At 46.6% G+C, this 19438-nt stretch overlaps 1 protein-coding gene and 1 long non-coding RNA gene across 2 annotated transcripts; both read right to left on the minus strand.

The window, feature by feature from the left end:
- Nucleotides 1–204: 204 nt before the first annotated feature.
- LOC123481835 lies at nucleotides 205–831 on the minus strand. Its single transcript, XR_006657336.1, has 2 exons — nucleotides 738–831; nucleotides 205–511 (listed from the first exon to the last, which is right to left on the minus strand). It is a non-coding gene; the product is annotated as an uncharacterized LOC123481835 (long non-coding RNA).
- A 420-nt stretch (nucleotides 832–1251) lies between these two features.
- Nucleotides 1252–18282, minus strand: stx17 (syntaxin 17). The gene is given in 10 exon segments (XM_045206989.1): nucleotides 1252–2620; nucleotides 5092–5178; nucleotides 10518–10568; nucleotides 10727–10845; nucleotides 11045–11237; nucleotides 15451–15516; nucleotides 17425–17493; nucleotides 17495–17635; nucleotides 17763–17875; nucleotides 18151–18282. Coding segments are annotated over 8 exon segments (888 nt in total). The 5' UTR covers nucleotides 17549–17635; nucleotides 17763–17875; nucleotides 18151–18282; the 3' UTR covers nucleotides 1252–2371.
- Nucleotides 18283–19438: the final 1156 nt, after the last annotated feature.

Here is a 19438-nt window from a genome sequence, read left to right on the forward strand (position 1 = left end):
TGACTCATATCAGCCCAGTCACAGAGGGAGGGAGAGGGGAGTGGTGGGGGAGGTAGGGTTAAAGGGGGGAAATCTCATTTCTAAATCAGTCATCTCAGAGAGGGAGAAAATAAAAAAGTAAATTAAACCATTTTACAGGATCTTGTGTGTTGAGTCTGTTTGTTCAGTGCAGTTCTACAGATAAGACTCATCACACACACACACTTCATCAGAAGCAGGTTTTCTTGGTTTTCTTTGGCAACATAAAACACCAGTAAATCATCACATAGATTAGTTCAGAGGTTACAGGTCACTGTTCTAGTAGATGACATCTGGTGTGACCTGTCTCTCTGACGGCACTTTTAAGAGGGGCAACTTTGGCCTCAGGCCTCTCTCTCTCACGCTCACCCACACACATCTACATCACAAGCTGAACAATCATCACTTTCTACCTGGTAATGGGTACACCCAGGATAGCCATGTTTATCCTCCTAACCTTTCTCTGCTCCCCAGTTTGTCAAATTCAGACACTCTAGTCTGTCAGAGAGAGCAGGCCTCTCCTCTCCAGTCTGTCAGAGAGAGCAGGCCTCTCCTCTCCAGTCTGTCAGAGAGAGCAGGCCTCTCCTCTCCAGTCTGTCAGAGAGAGCAGGCCTCTCCTCTCCAGTCTGTCAGAGAGAGCAGGCCTCTCCTCTCCAGTCTGTCAGAGAGAGCAGGCCTCTCCTCTCCAGTCTGTCAGAGAGAACAGGCCTCTCCTCTACAGTCTGTCAGAGAGAGCAGGCCTCTCCTCTCCAGTCTGTCAGAGAGAGCAGGCCTCTCCTCTCCAGTCTGTCAGAGAGAGCAGGCCTCTCCTCTCCAGTCTGTCAGAGAGCAGGCCTCTCCTCTCCAGTCTGTCAGAGAGCAGGCCTCTCCTCTCCAGTCTGTCAGAGAGCAGGCCTCTCCTCTCCAGTCTGTCAGAGAGAGCAGGCCTCTCCTCTCCAGTCTGTCAGAGAGCAGGCCTCTCCTCTCCAGCAGGGTTCAGACCAGGACACAGTCTTGACATTTACTGCTGTTTATACCTCCTCCTCTCCCTCTGTTAATGACCTGTATACTCAAAGCAGAGCAGCAGACATATCGGCAGACTCAGATAAACACAGAGACAAACATCAATGAGTTCATAAACTAGAGAAATAGAGAGAGATGGGTGACTGCTCGACCCAGGCAGTGTCTGGCTTTGTGTGTGTGTGTGTGTGTGTATTTCATACAGACTGAGGGTAGTTAAGACTGTCCAAGAAACACAGTATAACAACATGACTTTAATAAAACAACCATCTCTCCGTCTGTAATATAAAGGCACCAAACAGCATGACTTATGTTCCAAAACCAGGCAGGCTTTGTAGTGTTTGCTATTAATAATGCACGTATTTTCATAACCACAAATAAAACCAATTAATCAATATATAATCATACACTTAAAGTAACTGTCTAGTGAAAGTTCTGTTATCTCATACCCAAATAATGTTGTTGACTCGTATTTGTGCCCAAAGCATAAACTGGAGAAAAATAAATAATCCAACCTCAAACTTGTATCTCAACAGACCGTTTCAAAAATCCTTGCTATTTCCTCATAGAGGATGATGTCATCCTGAGGAGGATGAGCTGGCCAATCAGCGGTGTACTCGCATTAATATTTTTAAGACCAGTATACGCCCACACCATTCTGTTGTTGGGGTACGCCTGCACCATTCCAACACAGAAAAGCTGCTTTTTAACATAATTTTAAAAAAATTTGGAAGGAAAACTATTTCACTTATATTGCAAAAATGTATAGGTAATATTTCATCGAAATCTGGAAACACTGGACAGTTACTTTCAAGTTTTAAATACAAAGCCAACAGACCTAGCAAACATACATCACACTCAACAAACACGGCATTCACACACACCTCCCTCTCATACTCAGGTCCTCAACAAGGCTCTCCTACGATGTTTAAAAGTCCTATTGATTGGGCAGTGGTAGATCCCAGTTGCAGGCCTCTCTTGGCAGACCTCTCTCCTCTGTCTATTGGCAGCGAGGAGGAGGAGTTCCTTTTTACCACAGTAAAGAGAGCAAGTCTATTAGTCAAACAGCAGATTGTTCGAGCGGTCAGTCAGTTGAGTGGTCAGTCGGATGGACAGTTAGTCTGAGGGATATCTTGGTCGAGTTCCTGCCCGACTAGATGCGCAGGCGTTGTATTGCATCAGCCAATGGTTTTGCGCAACTTAATCGACTGTGCACTCGGGCATCAGATTGCTATATCATATGATGTGGTTAGCTGACATGTAAGCTCTAGCATGCGTCTGCAATGTAGTCGGGCAGTACCTGGACCAGTGTAGGCTTCTGGAGGTCAGAGGTCCCTCCACAACCAATCAGAGGTCACTTGTCCTTTTCCAGCGGTGGTTCTGGTTCCGTAGGGGGTGCAGTGAGCTGGTTCATCTGGAACTCTACTCTGGCTCTGCGTTTCTTCTGGACCAGGTTCCCCCCCGCAAACCCCAGAGCCCCCCCTCCTAGCGCAGCTGCCACCCCCGCTGCCTTGAACCCCACTAGTAGGCCCAGCGGACCCCCCAACACCCCCCCTAACACTGCCCCTGCCACGGGTAACACTGCCAGCCTGTAGCCCACCGCCTGGAGAGAGGGGATAGAAGAGTCACTACATGCATTGACAGTAAAGGTTTCTTCTCTTTTTATGCCAATAAAGCTTCTTAAAATTCAATTAAAAAGACAAGGAAATAAGAAACTTCGATAGGGACAAATCAACACACATCACACACACACACACACAGTCAATAATAAACACACACAGACACACTCGGGGGGTATTCCTTTGATGTTCTAAGACACACAGTAAGCGAGAAGTCTTCAGATCTACCTGGCCTTTCATGATCACACACACAAATGTACCCACACAAACAGCAACACATGCACACACGCACACTCCATCATCAAAGCTGTAGACTTTAATTATCCACATTTATTAAAATCTGAGAAATGAGGTGTGTGTGTTTATTATTACAGTTATCTTCAGAGAGGAAGACGCTCCTTTAGACTGATGGCCATAAATGAGTGACTCCTCTGAACATTCCGCCACACACACACTACCCCCTCCCACGGTTGATTAACAGTTAAATTAATCCAGTTCAAACGCCCTCCCACCCCCTCACCTCATGGCAACGAAGGTCATTTTAATTAAATCAGAGGTGAGTTGAAAGTTCAGAGTACAGGGTGTTGGTAAAGCAGGGGTGTGTGTAATGGCACCTGGCCTGATGGCAGATAACACATCTTCAAACACACACTGCTGTGTCTGACACCTCTTCTATACGCACACACACTGCTGTGTCTGACACCTCTTCTATCCACACACACACTGCTGTGTCTGACACCTCTTCTATACGCACACACACTGCTGTGTCTGACACCTCTTCTATCCACACACACTGCTGTGTCTGACACCTCTTCTATCCACACACACACACAGCTGTGTCTGACACCTCTTCTATCCACACACACACTGCTGTGTCTGACACCTCTTCTATACGCACACACACTGCTGTGTCTGACACCTCTTCTATCCACACACACTGCTGTGTCTGACACCTCTTCTATCCACACACACACAGCTGTTTCTGACACCTCTTCTATCCACACACACACAGCTTCTAAAGGCGTCAGCATGCTTCAGTTCGGCTGGCGCCTAGCCGAACTCAGCTAGCCGAACCGAACAAGCGTGCTCGCATACTCCCTTAAAAGACCTGCGCTTGAAAAACGAGAAAAAAGCAGCAATAGGACTAGAGATGCCATAGCCAGTATACACTTCCTCAAAATAGTCAGAATTAATCTAAGATAACTCAAGAAATCTGTCATTAATTTTGACGTTGTTGACGAGGAGATCTTAGTTGCGCAGTTTTACATCCAACTAAGATGTTTGGTGCAGTATTTCTCAATGAAAAAATGTGCACGAAAACGAGTCGTTTCTCATTGAATGACAACAAAGACTTTATTGAAGACTCCCTACTGTTGACCCATCACCAACGAAGGGGCGTAGACTTCGGCTTCGAACTTCGGCTTGCCTCCAGAACAAAATGTGTGCCCGAACAGCCGAAAAAACCCTCACCGAAGTCCAAAACGAACAAAAACGTCACAAAATGTCGTCATAATATATGCACAAACTCTTCCAAACTGTTTCGGCTGGGAAGCATGCGGACGCCTTAACAGCACAGCCACACCCCTACCCAAGGATGTTCTGGACTTCAATGTGGGCTCAATCCCATTTCAACTTCATCAATTCAGGAAGTTGAATTGAGTTGAAGTTCCATTTATCAGTCAAAACATGGGGTGAGAGGTGGTATATTTACACTTAAATAGACAGCATATGTTCAGCAGTATAGAACTCACAAGTCATACCACACTCAGCTTGTAATATGTCAGTGGGTATTGAACTGTCAGTCTGACTTTATTCTGTGTGTGTGTATTGAGCCAACAGTGGGAGGCCAAACGCTGCTCCTGAAGAGCTATTAAATAGCCCTTCATAACTCTCCTCGCCTCCTGCACCCACTCACTGCCACACACACACACACACACCCTTGCGCTCTCCATTCACAACACCCCCTAATCAACCCCTCTCTCTCTCCCTCCCTCCATCACTGTACCTCTTAACCCCTCTCTCTCTCCCTCCCTCCCTCCCTCCATTACTGTACCTCTTAACCCCTCTCTCTCTCTCCCTCCCTCCATCACTGTACCTCTTAACCCCCTCTCTCTCTCCCTCCCTCCATCACTGTACCTCTTAACCCCTCTCTCTCTCCCTCCCTCCATCACTGTACCTCTTAACCCCTCTCTCTCCCTCCCTCCCTCCATCACTGTACCTCTTAACCCCTCTCTCTCTACCTCCCTCCATCACTGTACCTCTGAACCCCTCTCTCTCTCCCTCCCTCCATCACTGTACCTCTTAACACCTCTCTCCATTTATTCTCTCTATTTCTGTAATTTCAGCTTTCCTCCGTATTCTGCTGGATCAATAGGGACAAACGCTGTAGAATGGCTGGGAGGCAAAGTGCCATCGATCTCCCAAACATCACACACAAGTACATGCTCACACGAACCTTCCCGAGGCTCCTGGTCCCCTCCTCCACGTTGGCTGCTGCTGTGTTGACGTTCTCCTCGATGCTGTCAATCTTCTCCTGCTGGGACTGACACACACACATACACACAGGGTTTATACACTGGAGACACACACACAACGCTGGCTTGGTCCCTCTCAACACAGCACCACAGATGAGTGTGTGTCTGTGGGGGGGTGATGGGGGTGTAGGGTCTAGGGGAGATTATATTGGGGCAGGAGGGGGTCTGGGGGTTATTGTGAGGAGCTCATGAAATATTCAGAGTGGCAGCTGTCCTCCTCTCCCTGTGTGCTGGACACCATCCATCCTAATCTCCATCTATCCCTCCTTATTTTACTTCTTGTTGTTACATACTATATACATTTTACGGACATGGTACATTTTTACATTAGCTACTTATTACATATGGATAGATAATATTCAGACTACAGGTATACATTTTAGGGGTTTCAGTCATAACTATGATAAATCCAGAGCTTTTCTAAGTCCCTCCTCTCCCTTTCTGCCTCCTAACCCTCCTCTCCCTTACTGCCTCCTAACTCCCTCAGTGCCTCCTAACTCCCTCCTCTCCCTCAGTGCCTCCTAACTCCCTCCTCTCCCTCAGTGCCTCCTAACTCCCTCCTCTCCCTCAGTGCCTCCTAACTCCCTCCTCTCCCTCAGTGCCTCCTAACTCCCTCCTCTCCCTCAGTGCCTCCTAACTCCCTCCTCTCCCTTTCTGCCTCCTAACTCCCTCCTCTCCCTTAGTGCCTCCTAACCCTCCTCTCCCTTACTGCCTCCTAACTCCCTCAGTGCCTCCTAACTCCCTCCTCTCCCTTACTGCCTCCTAACCTCCTCCTCCTCTCCCTTAGTGCCTCCTAACTCCCTCCTCTCCCTTACTGCCTCCTAACTCCCTCCTCTCCCTTACTGCCTCCTAACTCCCTCCTCTCCCTTACTGCCTCCTAACTCCCTCCTCTCCCTTACTGCCTCCTAACTCCCTCCTCTCCGTTACGGTCCCCTCCCTCCATCATTCTCCTCTCCCTGAAGGCATCCGCATGCTTCCCAGTTGTGCATATATTCTACATTTTGTTACGCTTTTGTTCGTTTTGGTCTTAGGTGAGGGTTTTTTCGGCCGTGCCCCCAAAACATTTTCTAGAGGCAAGCCAAAGTCGGTAGCCGAAGTCTACGCCCCTTCGTAGTCTATGCCCCTTCGTCTGTGATTGGTCAATAGTAGGGAAAGGGAAAGAAGGATACCTAGTCAGTTGTACAACTGAATGCGTTCAACTGAAATGTGTCTTCCTCATTTAACCCAACCCCTCTGAATCAGAGAAGTGCAGGGGGCTGCCTTACTCAGCTAAAACCTTGCTCAGGGGCAGAACGACAGATTTTTACCTTGTCAGTTACTGGCCCAACGCTCCTACCCGCCAGGCTACAGGGATTCTTCAATTAAATGTTTGTTGTCATTCAACGAGAGACGGCTCGTTTTCATGCACATGTTTTCACTTGAGAAAATACAGCACCAAACATTTTAGATGTAAAATTGTGCGACTAAGATCTTGGCAAAAATGTCAAAATTTAACCCAGATATTTGATCCCCTGCTGATTTTGTACGTTTGCCCACTGACAAAGAAATGATCAGTCTATAATTTTAATGGTAGGTTTATTTGAACAGTGAGAGACAGAATAACAACAAAAAAATCCAGAAAAACTCATGTCAAAAATGTTATAAATTGAATTGCATTTTAATGAGGGAAATAAGTATTTGACCCCATCTCAATCAGAAAGAATTCTGGCTCCCAGGTGTCTTTTATACAGGTAACGAGCTGAGATTAGGAGCACACTCTTAAAAGGAGTGCTCCTAATCTCAGCTTGTTACCTGTATAAAAGACACCTGTCCACAGAAGCAATCAATCAATCAGATTCCAAACTCTCCACCATGGCCAAGACCAAAGAGCTCTCCAAGGATGTCAGTGACAAGATTGTAGACCTACACAAGGCTGGAATGGGCTACAAGACCATCGCCAAGCAGCTTGGTGAGAAGGTGACAACAGTTGGTGCGATTATTCGCAAATGGAAGAAACCCAAAAGAATTGTCAATCTCCCTCTGCCTGGGGCTCCATGCAAGATCTCACCTCGTGGAGTTGCAATGATCATGAGAACGGTGAGGAATCAGCCCAGAACTACACGGGAGGATCTTGTCAATGATCTCAAGGCAGCTGGGACCATAGTCACCAAGAAAACAATTGGTAACACACTACGCCGTGAAGGACTGAAATCCTGCAGCCCCCGCAAGGTCCCCCTGCTCAAGAAAGCACATATACAGGCCCGTCTGAAGTTTGCCAATGAACATCTGAATGATTCAGAGGAGAACTGGGTGAAAGTGTTGTGGTCAGATGAGACCAAAATGGAGCTCTTTGGCATAAACTCAACTTGCCGTGTTTAGAGGAGGAGGAATGATGCCTATGACCCCAAGAACACCATCCCCACCGTCAAACATGGAGGTGGAAACATTATGCTTTGGGGGTGTTTTTCTGCTAAGGGGACAGGACAACTTCACCGCATCAAAGGGACGATGGACGGGGCCATGTACCGTTAAATCTTGGGTGAGATCCTCCTTCCCTCAGCCAGGGCATTGAAAATGGGTCGTGGATGGGTATTCCAGCATGACAATGACCCAAAACACACGGCCAAGGCAACAAAGGAGTGGCTCAAGAAGAAGCACATTAAGGTCCTGGAGTGGCCTAGCCAGTCTCCAGACCTTAATCCCATAGAAAATCTGTGGAGGGAGCTGAAGGTTCGAGTTGCCAAACGTCAGCCTTGAAACCTTAATGACTTGGAGAAGATCTGCAAAGAGGAGTGGAACAAAATCCCTCCTGAGATGTGTGCAAACCTGGTGGCCAACTACAAGAAACGTTTGACCTCTGTGATTGCCAACAAGGGTTTTGCCACCAAGTACTAAGTCATGTTTTGCAGAGGGGTCAAATACTTATTTCCCTCATTAAAATGCAAATCAATTTATAACATTTTTGACATGCGTTTTTCTGGATTTTTGTTGTTGTTATTCTGTCTCTCACTGTTCAAATAAACATACCATTAAAATTATAGACTTGTCATGTTTTTGTCAGTGGGCAAACATACAAAATCAGCAGGGGATCAAATACTTTTTTCCCTCACTGTATGGTTGTTGGAGCTTCTAGGCTCCAGCCAGTGTAACAGGGGGAGATGAGTGCTTCAGTCAGACACTAGCAGGCTGAACATCTCACCTTGCCTGTCTCTCTCTCTCCATCCCTCTCTCAAATCCCCAGGCAGGTACACACACCGACACACAGCAGTGTTTACCCTGTGGTTGAGAGGCTGAGTATTGGTCCCTGAACGACACCAGTCACCCCAGAGAGACCACAGCACTAAAAACATCTCTATGCTCTCTCCTCCAACACACACACAATCTCCTCTCTGTCTCGTCTCTCTCTCTCTCTCTCTCCCTCCCTCCTCTCTAAATCTCTCTACACCTCTTTCTGCCCTCCTCTCTCACCATTTTTAAGCCCTCCCTTCCTCCCACTCTCCCTCCTTCTATCACGCTCTCGTTCCCAGAGGATAGAGTGATAATCGGAGTCGTCTGTTTTCCTCCTGGCCCAACATACGCCCTGTTGCCTGGGTTCTCTCCCACGGCACTCTCCTCTCTGCTCCCCATGGACACACAGCCCCCTCCTCTCCTCTCTCGTCTCCCACCTCTCCCCCATGGCCCATTTTCCACCATCCCCCCTCCCCCTCCAGTACACCTGCCTGCAGCCCCACTCCAGTAACCTGTGGTGTGCTGTGACCTGCTCTCTAAGGAGCCCCAGCAGGAATACAACCAGACAGACAGACGCTAGGTTAGCTGTCGCTCACTACACTGTCTGTCAGTGCCCTCAATGCCCTGTGTGCTAACAGCATGGTTAGCGTAGCCACAGCAGGCTATCTGTGTTACGTAGCCCTGTCCCTGTCATTCATCCTCCCTCATTAGACACCAGAGAGGCACTGTCTGCTGACCTTGTCAACACTCAAATCACATACACACACACACAGTGCATTTGGAAAGTATTCAGACCCCTTCTCTTTTTCCACATTTGGTTATGTTACAACCTTATTCTAAAATGGATTGTAAAAAAAATTGTCCTCATCAATTTACACACAATAACCCATAATGGCAAAGTGAAAACAGGTTTTTTGAAATACCTTATTTACATAAGTATTCAGACCCTTTGCTATGAGACTCGAAATTGAGCTCAGGTGCATCCTGTTTCCATTGATCATCCTTGAGATGTTTCTACAACTTGATTGGAGTCCACCTGTGGTAAATTAAATTGATTGGACATGATTTGGAATGCACACACCTGTCTATATAAGGTCCCACAGTTGACAGTGCATGTCAGAGCAAAAACCAAGCCATGAGGTCGAAGGAATTGTCCGTAGAGCTCTGAGACAGGATTGTGTCGAGGCACAGATCTGGGGAAGGGTACCAACACATTTCTGCAGCATTGAAGATCATTCTTAAATGGAAGAAGTTTGGAACCACCCAGACTCTTCCTAGAGCTGGCCGCCCAGCCAAACTGAGCAATCGGGTAGAAGGGCCTTGGTCAGGGAGGTGACCAAGAACCCGATGGTGACTCTGACAGAGCTCCAGAGTTCCTCTGTGGAGATGTGCAGCACTCCACCAATCAGGCCTTTATGGTAGAGTGGCTGGAGGAAACCTAGCACCATCCCTACGGTGAAGCATGGTGGTGGCAACATTATGCTGTGGGGATGTTTTTCAGCAGCAGGGACTGGTAGACTAGTCAGGATCGAGGGAACGATGAACGGAGCAAAGTACAGAGAGATCATTGATGAAAATCTGCTCCAGAGCACTCAGGACCTGACTGGGGCGAAGGTTCACCTTCCAACAGGACAACGACCCTAAGCACACAGCCAAGACAACGCAGGAGTGGCTTCGGGACACGTCTCTGAATGTCCTTGAGTGGCCCAGCCAGAGCCCGGACTTGAACCCAATCGAAAATCTCTGGAGAGACCTGAAAATAGCTGTGCAGCGACACTCCCCATCCAACCTCACAGAGCTTGAGAGGATCTGCAGAGAAGAATGGAAGAAACTCCCCAAGCTTGTAGCGTCATACCCAAGAAGACTTGAGGCTGTAATCACTGCCAAAGGTGCTTCAGCAAAGTACTGAGTACTTTACTTATGTAAATGTGATATTTCAGTTTTTTTTTTTATACATTTGCAAAAATGTTTAAAAAAAACAGTTTTTGCTTTGTCATTATGGGGTTTTGTGTGTAGATTGATTAGGGGGAAAAAACTATTGGATCCATTTTAGAATTAGGCTTTAACGTAACAAAATGTGGAGAAAAAAAAGTCAAGGGGTCTGAATACTTTCCGAATGCACTGTACATGGCATACTCACATGGACCAGCAGAGAGAACTCGGTCACCAAACCGCTGAGCTCCTTCAGGTCCTGACAAACAGAATCTCATATTAACACAGCAACAGTAACCCAGACACTAACAGAAACCTACCGTATGAGATATTAAAGACATGAATAAATATTATGCTCTCTTAATCTATTATTATGACAATTTGTGAATATAGTACAAGGGGCCCAAATAGTCCCACCTCCTCCAGGGTGTCCCAGGACTCGGCAGCACTCTCGTTGAGGGGGATCACTGGGAGGAGGAGCTGCGTTTGATTGACAGGAGGGGGCTCCCTGCCCACATCATCACCATGGGAACCACCTAATGGACAAGATCAGTGAGAACCAGAGTGACCAACTTTAGATCTGGACATGTTACTGCCTCTGAAATTCTTAAATTCATAATGAGCATTTAGATTGTTTATTAGTTGGTTTATTGGTCAAAAAATGAAGGGCTAACATGGCTGCCATAGAATGGAATAAAGTGATGAAGTTGAATAGAGGGGAAGGGGCGGTGCTACCTGAGGATGAGTGGTCTGGGGGGTGTGGTGTCTGTGGCAGAGGGGCGGGGTTAGAATGCAGGAGTAGGAAGTCTTGCGCGGCAGCAGATGCTCGGTCTCTGATTGGCTGAACCAGCCTCTCCAGGGCGGGGCCGTCCTCCGGGCGGACACGTCCACACAGCTTCTCCATCTCTCTAACATTAGCCCTCAACTGCTACAGAGAGGGAGTGAGAGAGAGGTTCAACAAGTAGTTCAACTCCCCAACAGATAGATTTTAAAAAGAGGCACGAGAGAGAGAAATACACCCTAATACAGACAGACCGGTTCCAGTGTCTCTGCTGGGAGGAGGAGTGAGAAGGGGGAAGTATGAGGGTGTCAGACCCCCTTCCCTGGTTGTGCCCTGGGGATGACAGGGGAATTACAGCCTCCCCATCAGCCCCAGGGCAGACCAGGGCAGGGGTCAGGAGGTCATGACCAATAGATGCTCCCACTCACACGCTAATTAGACATGATGAATAAACATACACACACACAGCTGCAGACTGGATTAGCATTGAGCCGATATGGGCACAGGGAAGACACACCTGTCAGAACGCTAAAGACCTGTTATCATATGCTTCACAGATAACACACACACACAAAGACATGCACACAGAGACACACACACACACACTAAGAACATCAACAATAAGAACATTAACAGGTGAATGAACTTTTGCGCTGCTGGAGAAGGTAGATTAAAACCTCTTAAATGAAATCTACGTAATCCCCAAAAGTAATTATTTACCATGAGAGGGACATAAACAATAACTAGTAATGCTGCATACTCCAAGAAAGGTAAAAATGTCACCTTTCTGGTAAAACAGTTATAAACTGCTGAGGTGTAGTCACTTTTGAGGACACAAGGTCAAGTACAAATATGATAAAAATATAAAAATATGAATTATTTTATATGCTGTATATCCTATTCAACAAAACTGTATGAATAAGGCTTGAAATTACTTATATCTTTTTCTAGATATAGTATAATCAATTTATAAAACGACTAACTATAAGGTTTCTGTAAAATACATATTTGTATATTTAGTGTTGTGCATATTTTCTAAAAGGTCTCTTGATCAAAACATCTGCCCCATCACTGTGAACGTCTCACAGAGCTCTAGCTTGGCTTCCTGAACTCGTTAGGAACTCGCCTTTCATCTCATATTAATATTGCCCGTATATCACAAAAAGAAAGTGGTTTTTGCTATGAATTATTTTAGATTACTGGTTATAAATCGATCTCTGAATGTGCTACAGCGACAAAAACCACTCTCCCCTGCTGCGTTACAATGGAAGGATTCCAGGCATATGCTGCTTCATACAGGCATAAGAGACATACTACTGTGTCCGTAAGAATCAGGGCTACCGCTCAATGCAAGTCATTTCGATCAATGGTGTCCACACATCAATTTATAAGCGAAAATGTCGGTCAGAACCGGTATAAGAACCATGCAGGTCCCCTAAACAGGGGACTTTACATCGAAGAGGATTTCTTACAAATCTGTCAGAAGAAATTGGCAAAAGGAATTTACATAACTAAAGGCTACTGATTGAGAGGTGTGTAGGAGTGTGTAACTGGTCCATATTTGTGTGTTTTCAGGCTGTTGTTGTCTCTGGGGGAAGGGGATATGGAGGGGGAGGACCCCTGAGACAGCTGTATGTCAGTCAGTCAGTCACTCAGCCATCGGTGTGTGTCAGTCAGTCAGCCAGTCAGTAAAGCAGCAGGACTCCATCTCTCCAGACAAACACACAGTAAACACCAGGGAGAACCAGACACACATGGTGCTTAATAGGCCCTGCCACACGCTCTCACACACACAGGGTGTTACGAAACCCATTCACTAACCTGCTAATATTGTTGCACTCACTAAGTCTAGGGGTCTTAGGCCTAGTTAACTGGTCTGTAACCTGATTTGATGTGTGTCTGTGTGAGAAATCAGCGTATGCGTCCAGGTGTGAATGTATGTACCCAGGAGACAGCTACCGTACCTTAGGTCCAGGGCCAGCTCCGTCTTGACCTCTTGGTTCTCCAAGCGGATTATTATTTGATCAGATGGTGACGAAACATAAATATGTTCAAGAAGGAAAAATAGCAAAGGCATGCCCAAACTACAGACTCCAAAACAAACCAGCAGGCTCTCCAAGCTGGCACTCTGACTGACAATCACCCTAATTGACAGCACCTAATGTGCTTATCAACCACCTGGACAAGGTTGCTGCTGCCCCCTGGGGGAATGGAGTGTGGAAGTGGTAGTGATCTGTATTGTGACGTCTAAACTACCTAACCTACTCCCTCAAAGGGATGAGCGGGGGGGGAGGTCTATAATAATATTCACAGTTAGGAGAAAGGGATGAGCAGCAGGGGGGGGGGGGTCTATAATAATTTTCACAGTTAGGAGAAAGGGATGAGCAGCAGGGGGTCTATAATAATATTCACAGTTAGGAGAAAGGGATGAGCAGCAGGGGAGGGGGGGTCTATAATAATATTCACAGTTAGGAGAAAGGGATGAGCAGCAGGGGGGTCTATAATAATATTCACAGTTAGGAGAAAGGGATGAGCAGCAGGGGGGTCTATAATAATATTCACAGTTAGGAGAAAGGGATGAGCAGCAGGGGAGGGGGGGTCTATAATAATATTCACAGTTAGGAGAAAGGGATGAGCAGCAGGGGAGGGGGGTCTATAATAATATTCACAGTTAGGAGAAAGGGATGAGCAGCAGGGGAGGGGGGTCTATAATAATATTCACAGTTAGGAGAAAGGGATGAGCAGCAGGGGGGGGTCTATAATAATATTCACAGTTAGGAGAAAGGGATGAGCGGGGGGGGGGGTCTATAATAATATTCACAGTTAGGAGAAAGGGATGAGCAGCAGGGGGGGGTCTATAATAATATTCACAGTTAGGAGAAAGGGATGAGTGATGGATGAAAATGATTAGTGCAGACAGAAATACAGAAAGCAGAGGAGCCCACTTCCTGCTAGAGACTTCACTTCCTGCCTAGAGAGATGGGGGGTGACGCTGTCTTTTTCTCTTCTTCTCTCCACCTCTCTCCACCTCCCTCTACCTCCCTCTACCTCCCTCTACCTCTCTCCACCTCTCTCCACCTCTCTCCACCTCTCTACCTCTCTCTACCTCCATCTCCACCTCTCTACCTCTCTCCACCTCCCTCCACCTCCCTCTACCTCTCTCTACCTCTCTCCACCTCCCTCTACCTCTCTCCACCTCCCTCTACCTCTCTCTACCTCCCTCTACCTCTCCACCTCTCTCCACCTCTCTCCACCTCTCTCCACCTCCCTCTACCTCACCTCTCTCCACCTCTCTCCACCTCCCTCCACCTCTCTCCAACTCCCTCTACCTCTCTCTACCTCCACCTCTCTCCACCTCTCTACCGCTCTCTACCTCCACCTCTCTCCACCGCTCTCTACCTCTACCTCTCTCCACCTCTCTCCACCTCTCTCCACCTCTCTCTACCTCCCTCTACCTCTCTCCACCTCTCTCTACCTCCACCTCTCTCCACCTCTCTCTACTTCCACCTCTCTCTACCTCCACCTCTCTACACCTCTCTCCACCTCTCTCTACCTCTCTCTACCTCTCTCTACCTCCACCTCTCTCCACCTCCCTCTACCTCCACCTCTCTCTAGCTCTCTTCACCTCTCTCTACCTCTCTCTACCTCCACCTCTCTCCACCTCCACCTCTCTCCAACTCTCTTCACCTCTCTCTACCTCTCTCCACCTCTTGACCTCTCTCCACCTCTCTCCACCTCTCTCCACCTCCACCTCTCTCCACCTCTCTCCACCTCTCTCTACCTCCCTCTACCTCTCTCTACCTCTCTCTACCTCTCTCCACCTCTCTCCACCTCTCTCTCTCTCCTCCACCTCTCTCCACCTCTCTCTACCTCTCTCCACCTCTCTCCACCTCTCTCCACCTCCACCTCTCTCTCCCTCTCTCCACCTCCCTCTGTCTTTCTTGCTCGCTCTCTACTTCTCTTAGTCTATCTGTGCTGCATGTCCTTGTGTATCATCACCCATCTTCAGCTTCCTTACACACTCACACACACCCAGCCCAGCAAACAGAAAAAACACACTCACACACAGGAAAGCACTCTGCCTCTCCCAAGGGGTCTGAGGGGAATGGTGTGTCTTGAGTGTGTGTGTGTGTGTGGTGAGGGAAGGAGGTGGCGGTCAGGGTCACTTCCAGAGACATGGTTGTTTCATTGTGAAAACACACCGTGCAGCACTTTACACACACACAAAAACCCTTTTAAAACGCACACTCACTTTCACATACACGCTCCTGATCTCCTGCAGGCACACAGCACACAGTCACAACATACTGTATATATTCAACACAAGGCCAGTGTATATGTGTGTGTGTCTATGTTTTACCTGCACAGTGCGGCTGGCATTGATGTGCTCCTGATGAAGGCGATCCCATTGTCCACTACGCTGGAACTGGAAGACAATAACAAGCTCAGTTGCTGCTTCTCTGTGTGTGGTTCTTCAGTAACTTCCAATGGTCGGTGATGTGAATTTGCGTGTATGTATATGTGTGTGTGTGTATGTATGTGTGTGTGTAGCTCAGTTGGTAGAGCATGGCGCTTGCAACGCCAGGGTTGTGGGTTCGTTTCACACGGGGGGCCAGAATGAAAAAATGTATGCACTCACTAACTGTAAGTCGCTCTGGATAAGAGCGTCTGCTAAATGACTAAAAATGTAAAATGTAAATGTATGTGTGTATATATGTGTGTGTATACAGTACCAGTCAAAAGTTTGGACACACCTACTCATTCAAGGGTTTTTCTTTATTTGTACTATTTTCTATATTGTAGAATAATAGTGAAGACATTACAACTATGAAACAACACATATGGAATCACGTAGTAACCAAAAAAGTGTTCAACAAATCAAAATATATTTTATATTTGAGATTCTTCAAAGTAGCCACCCTTTGCCTTGATGACAGCTTTGCACACTCTTGGCATTCTCTCAACCAACTTCATGAGGTAGTCACCTGGAATGCATTTCAATTAACAGGTGTGCCTTCTTAAAAGTTAATTTGTGGAATTTCTTTCCTTCTTAATGCATTTGAGCCAATCAGTTGTGTTGTGACAAGATATATATAGAAGATAGCCCTATTTGGTAAAAGACCAAGTCCATATTATGGCAAGAACAGCTCAAATAAGCAAAGAGAATTGACAGTCCATCATTACTTTAAGACATGAAGGTCAGTCAATCCGGAACATTTCTAGAACTTTGAAAGTTTCTTCAAGTGCAGTCGCAAAAACCATCAAAGCGCTATGATGAAACTGGCTCTCATGAGGACCGCCACAGGAATGGAAGACCCAGAGTTACCTCTGCTGCAGAGGGATAAGTTCAATAGAGTTACCAGCCTCAGAAATTGCAGCCCAAATAAATGCTTCGCAGAGTTCAAGTAACAGACACATCTCAACATCAACTGTTCAGAGGGGACTGTGTGAATCAGGCATTAATGGTTTAATTGCTGCAAAGAAACCACTACTAAAGGACACCAATAAGAAGAAGAGACCTGCTTGGGCCAAGAAATACGAGTAATGGACATTAGACCGATGGAAATGTGTCCTTTGGTCTGGAGTCCAAATAGGAGATTTTTGGTTCCAACCGCCGTGTCTTTGTGAGATGTGGTGTGGGTGAACGGATAATCTCTGCATGTGTATTTCCCACCGTAAAGCATGGAGGAGGAGGTGTTATGGTGTCGGGGTGCTTTGCTGGTGACAGTGTCTGTGATTTCTTTAGAATTCAAGGCACACTTAACCAGCATGGCTACCACAGCATTATGCAGCGATACGCCATCACATCTGGTTTGGGCTTAGTGGGACTATCATTTGTTTTTCAACAGGACAATGACCCAACACACCTCCAGGCTGTGTAAGGGCTATTTGACCAAGAAGGAGAGTGATGGAGTGCTGCATTAGATGACCTGGCCTCCACAATCCCCCGATCTCAACCCAATTGAGATGGTTTGGGATGAGTCGGACGGCAGAGTGAAGGAAAAGCAGCCAACAAGTGCTCGACATATGTGGGAACTCCTTCAAGACTGTTGGAAAAGCATTCCAGGTGAAGCTGGTTGAGAGAATGCCAAGAGCGTACAAAGCTGTCATCAAGCCAAAGGGTGGCTATTTGAAGAATCTCAAATCTCAAATATATTTTGATTTGTTTAACACTTTTTGGGTTACTACATGATTCTATATGTGTTTTGATGTCTTCACTATTATTCTACAATGTAAAAATAAAGAAAAACCCTTGAATGAGTTGGTGTGTCCAAAATGTTGACTGGTAGTGTATATGTGTGTGTGTATATGCATGTGCATGTGTGTGTATTACCTTCAGTATATTGCTGTGGTGTCTCTGTAGTCTTTCTAGGTCTGTTGGCAGGGCTACTTTAGTGAACTTTGTGGATTGGCCCCTCAAGACGCCTCAGCATCAGCTTGCCCCCCTCATCTGACATCCTCCCTGACGTCTGACCCAAGGTGGGTTACACAGTGTTGTGTCTCACACCTGCAACCATACACACCTGCTCCTCTTACTCAGCTACCTGGAAGACAGGAGACATGAGGTAGTGGGTATACATCAAACATCAGCATGCCACACACAACCACGTGACCTGTTTCGCGCGCACACACGTCTCTTTGTAACCCAATGCCAAACACATCCCAACATACCATTGTTGGCTAGGAGGGAGCTTTGCTGACACCCTCGTGCCCAAGGTTTGAATAACAGGGTCTCACAGTCTGGCTCGAGCTGTTAGTTAGCTAATGACGTTAACCGACAACAGCTGGAACAAATGACAACAGAAAACTTTGCTTGTTGTAGAGAGAATACATGTCTGTAATTATGACACATTAAAACAAATTTCGAGGTAAAGCATCAACATCTAGCTAGCTAGCTACTGTTACTTTACGAGCACAATAAATAACTGTCAGAATCAGATGTCTGTCAGGTGAGTTAACGTTAACAGTATGTTAGCTAGCTACCTAGCCAGCACAGCTGACTAGTATTCAAATTAAAATCTAGCATATTTCATTTTCAAACCGTGAACATATTACTTACTTAAAGTAAAAACCCATCGGAGTGTAAAACTTGGGAGATGCATTCTTCTAGGCTATTTCGTAACTGTCTGTCTTGAGTTAGCTACAGGTCCAACTTTCTCTTCTGTTTGTAAACAACTCTCTTCCTTGTGCGCAGACGAATTACTTCCGATCTAAAACCTTAGCCCACATTGAGAACGATCTGCCCCTAGAGCCTGAATCTCCAGCAGGCCTATACAGTAACCTTTCTTATTAATTGAACGTCTGATTATTGAATGAAGTTCAATTGTGAATGTTATAGCAAGAGATGAGTCACTGATTTCATATCCATTTTTGTAAAAGCAGGAATTGAACTTCTGCCAAGTTGTACATCTATATTGATTGAGTACACAATATTGATCATGTCAGGCAAATAACATCGACCAATGTGTGACGCGCGAGGACAGCTAGAATTTCCACTCATACACACACACACACACACACACACACATACACAAACTATAATGTGGAGCTGCTAGGAGGGTGGAGTGGTGCCAGGTGCATGGTCTGGCTGGGCCAGTACAGCACTAGGCTTAGAGTGGATTATTATGGACATGCCATCTCCTATGGCTCTCTATTGTCTGTGTGTGTGTGTGTGTGTTAGTGTGTGCTTGTTTGTGTGTGAGTGTGTGCTTGTGTGTGTGTGAGTACGTGTGAGTGTGCGTGTGTGTGAGTGCGTGTGTGTGCGTGTGTGTGTGTGTGTGTGTGTGTGTGTGATATTGGGGATAGAGCAGCATGCTCCCCTGGTCCTGCTGGGAGATAAGCAGGTCTATAGCAAGCCTCTGTACCTCTGTCTCCCTGAATCATCTTCACCTTTAACATTTAGCACACACATACAGTACAAACACACACACACATACACACACATACACACACACACACACACATACACACACTTCCTGTGCTGGTTGGAAAGTGTTTGAGGAGGCCTATATTTATGTCATTGGGCCTCAAACACCAAACCTGCAGGGGGGCTCCCCTGGTGTGTGTGTGTGTGTGTGTGTCCAGTCCCACAGGGAGACTCCCGCAGCAGAAAGGTAGAGCCACAGCAGACTGAGGGGGATGAACTGAGCAGACAGTGAAAGTCTGAACACCCACATCACACCACAACAACATTGTGTTGTTTCAGATGTGTGTGTACCATAAAACTTCAATTAAACGCAAAGTCTCAAATAGCTGTCCCTTTTTAATAGCCGGGCATCGGCACACATTTCAGCAAATAAACGCCTGTTTCAAATAGATTCCGGGTCTAAATGAATTGCTTGCGAGTG

The sequence above is a fragment of the Coregonus clupeaformis genome, chromosome 24, assembly GCF_020615455.1.
Source record: "Coregonus clupeaformis isolate EN_2021a chromosome 24, ASM2061545v1, whole genome shotgun sequence".
NCBI lineage: Eukaryota > Metazoa > Chordata > Actinopteri > Salmoniformes > Salmonidae > Coregonus > Coregonus clupeaformis.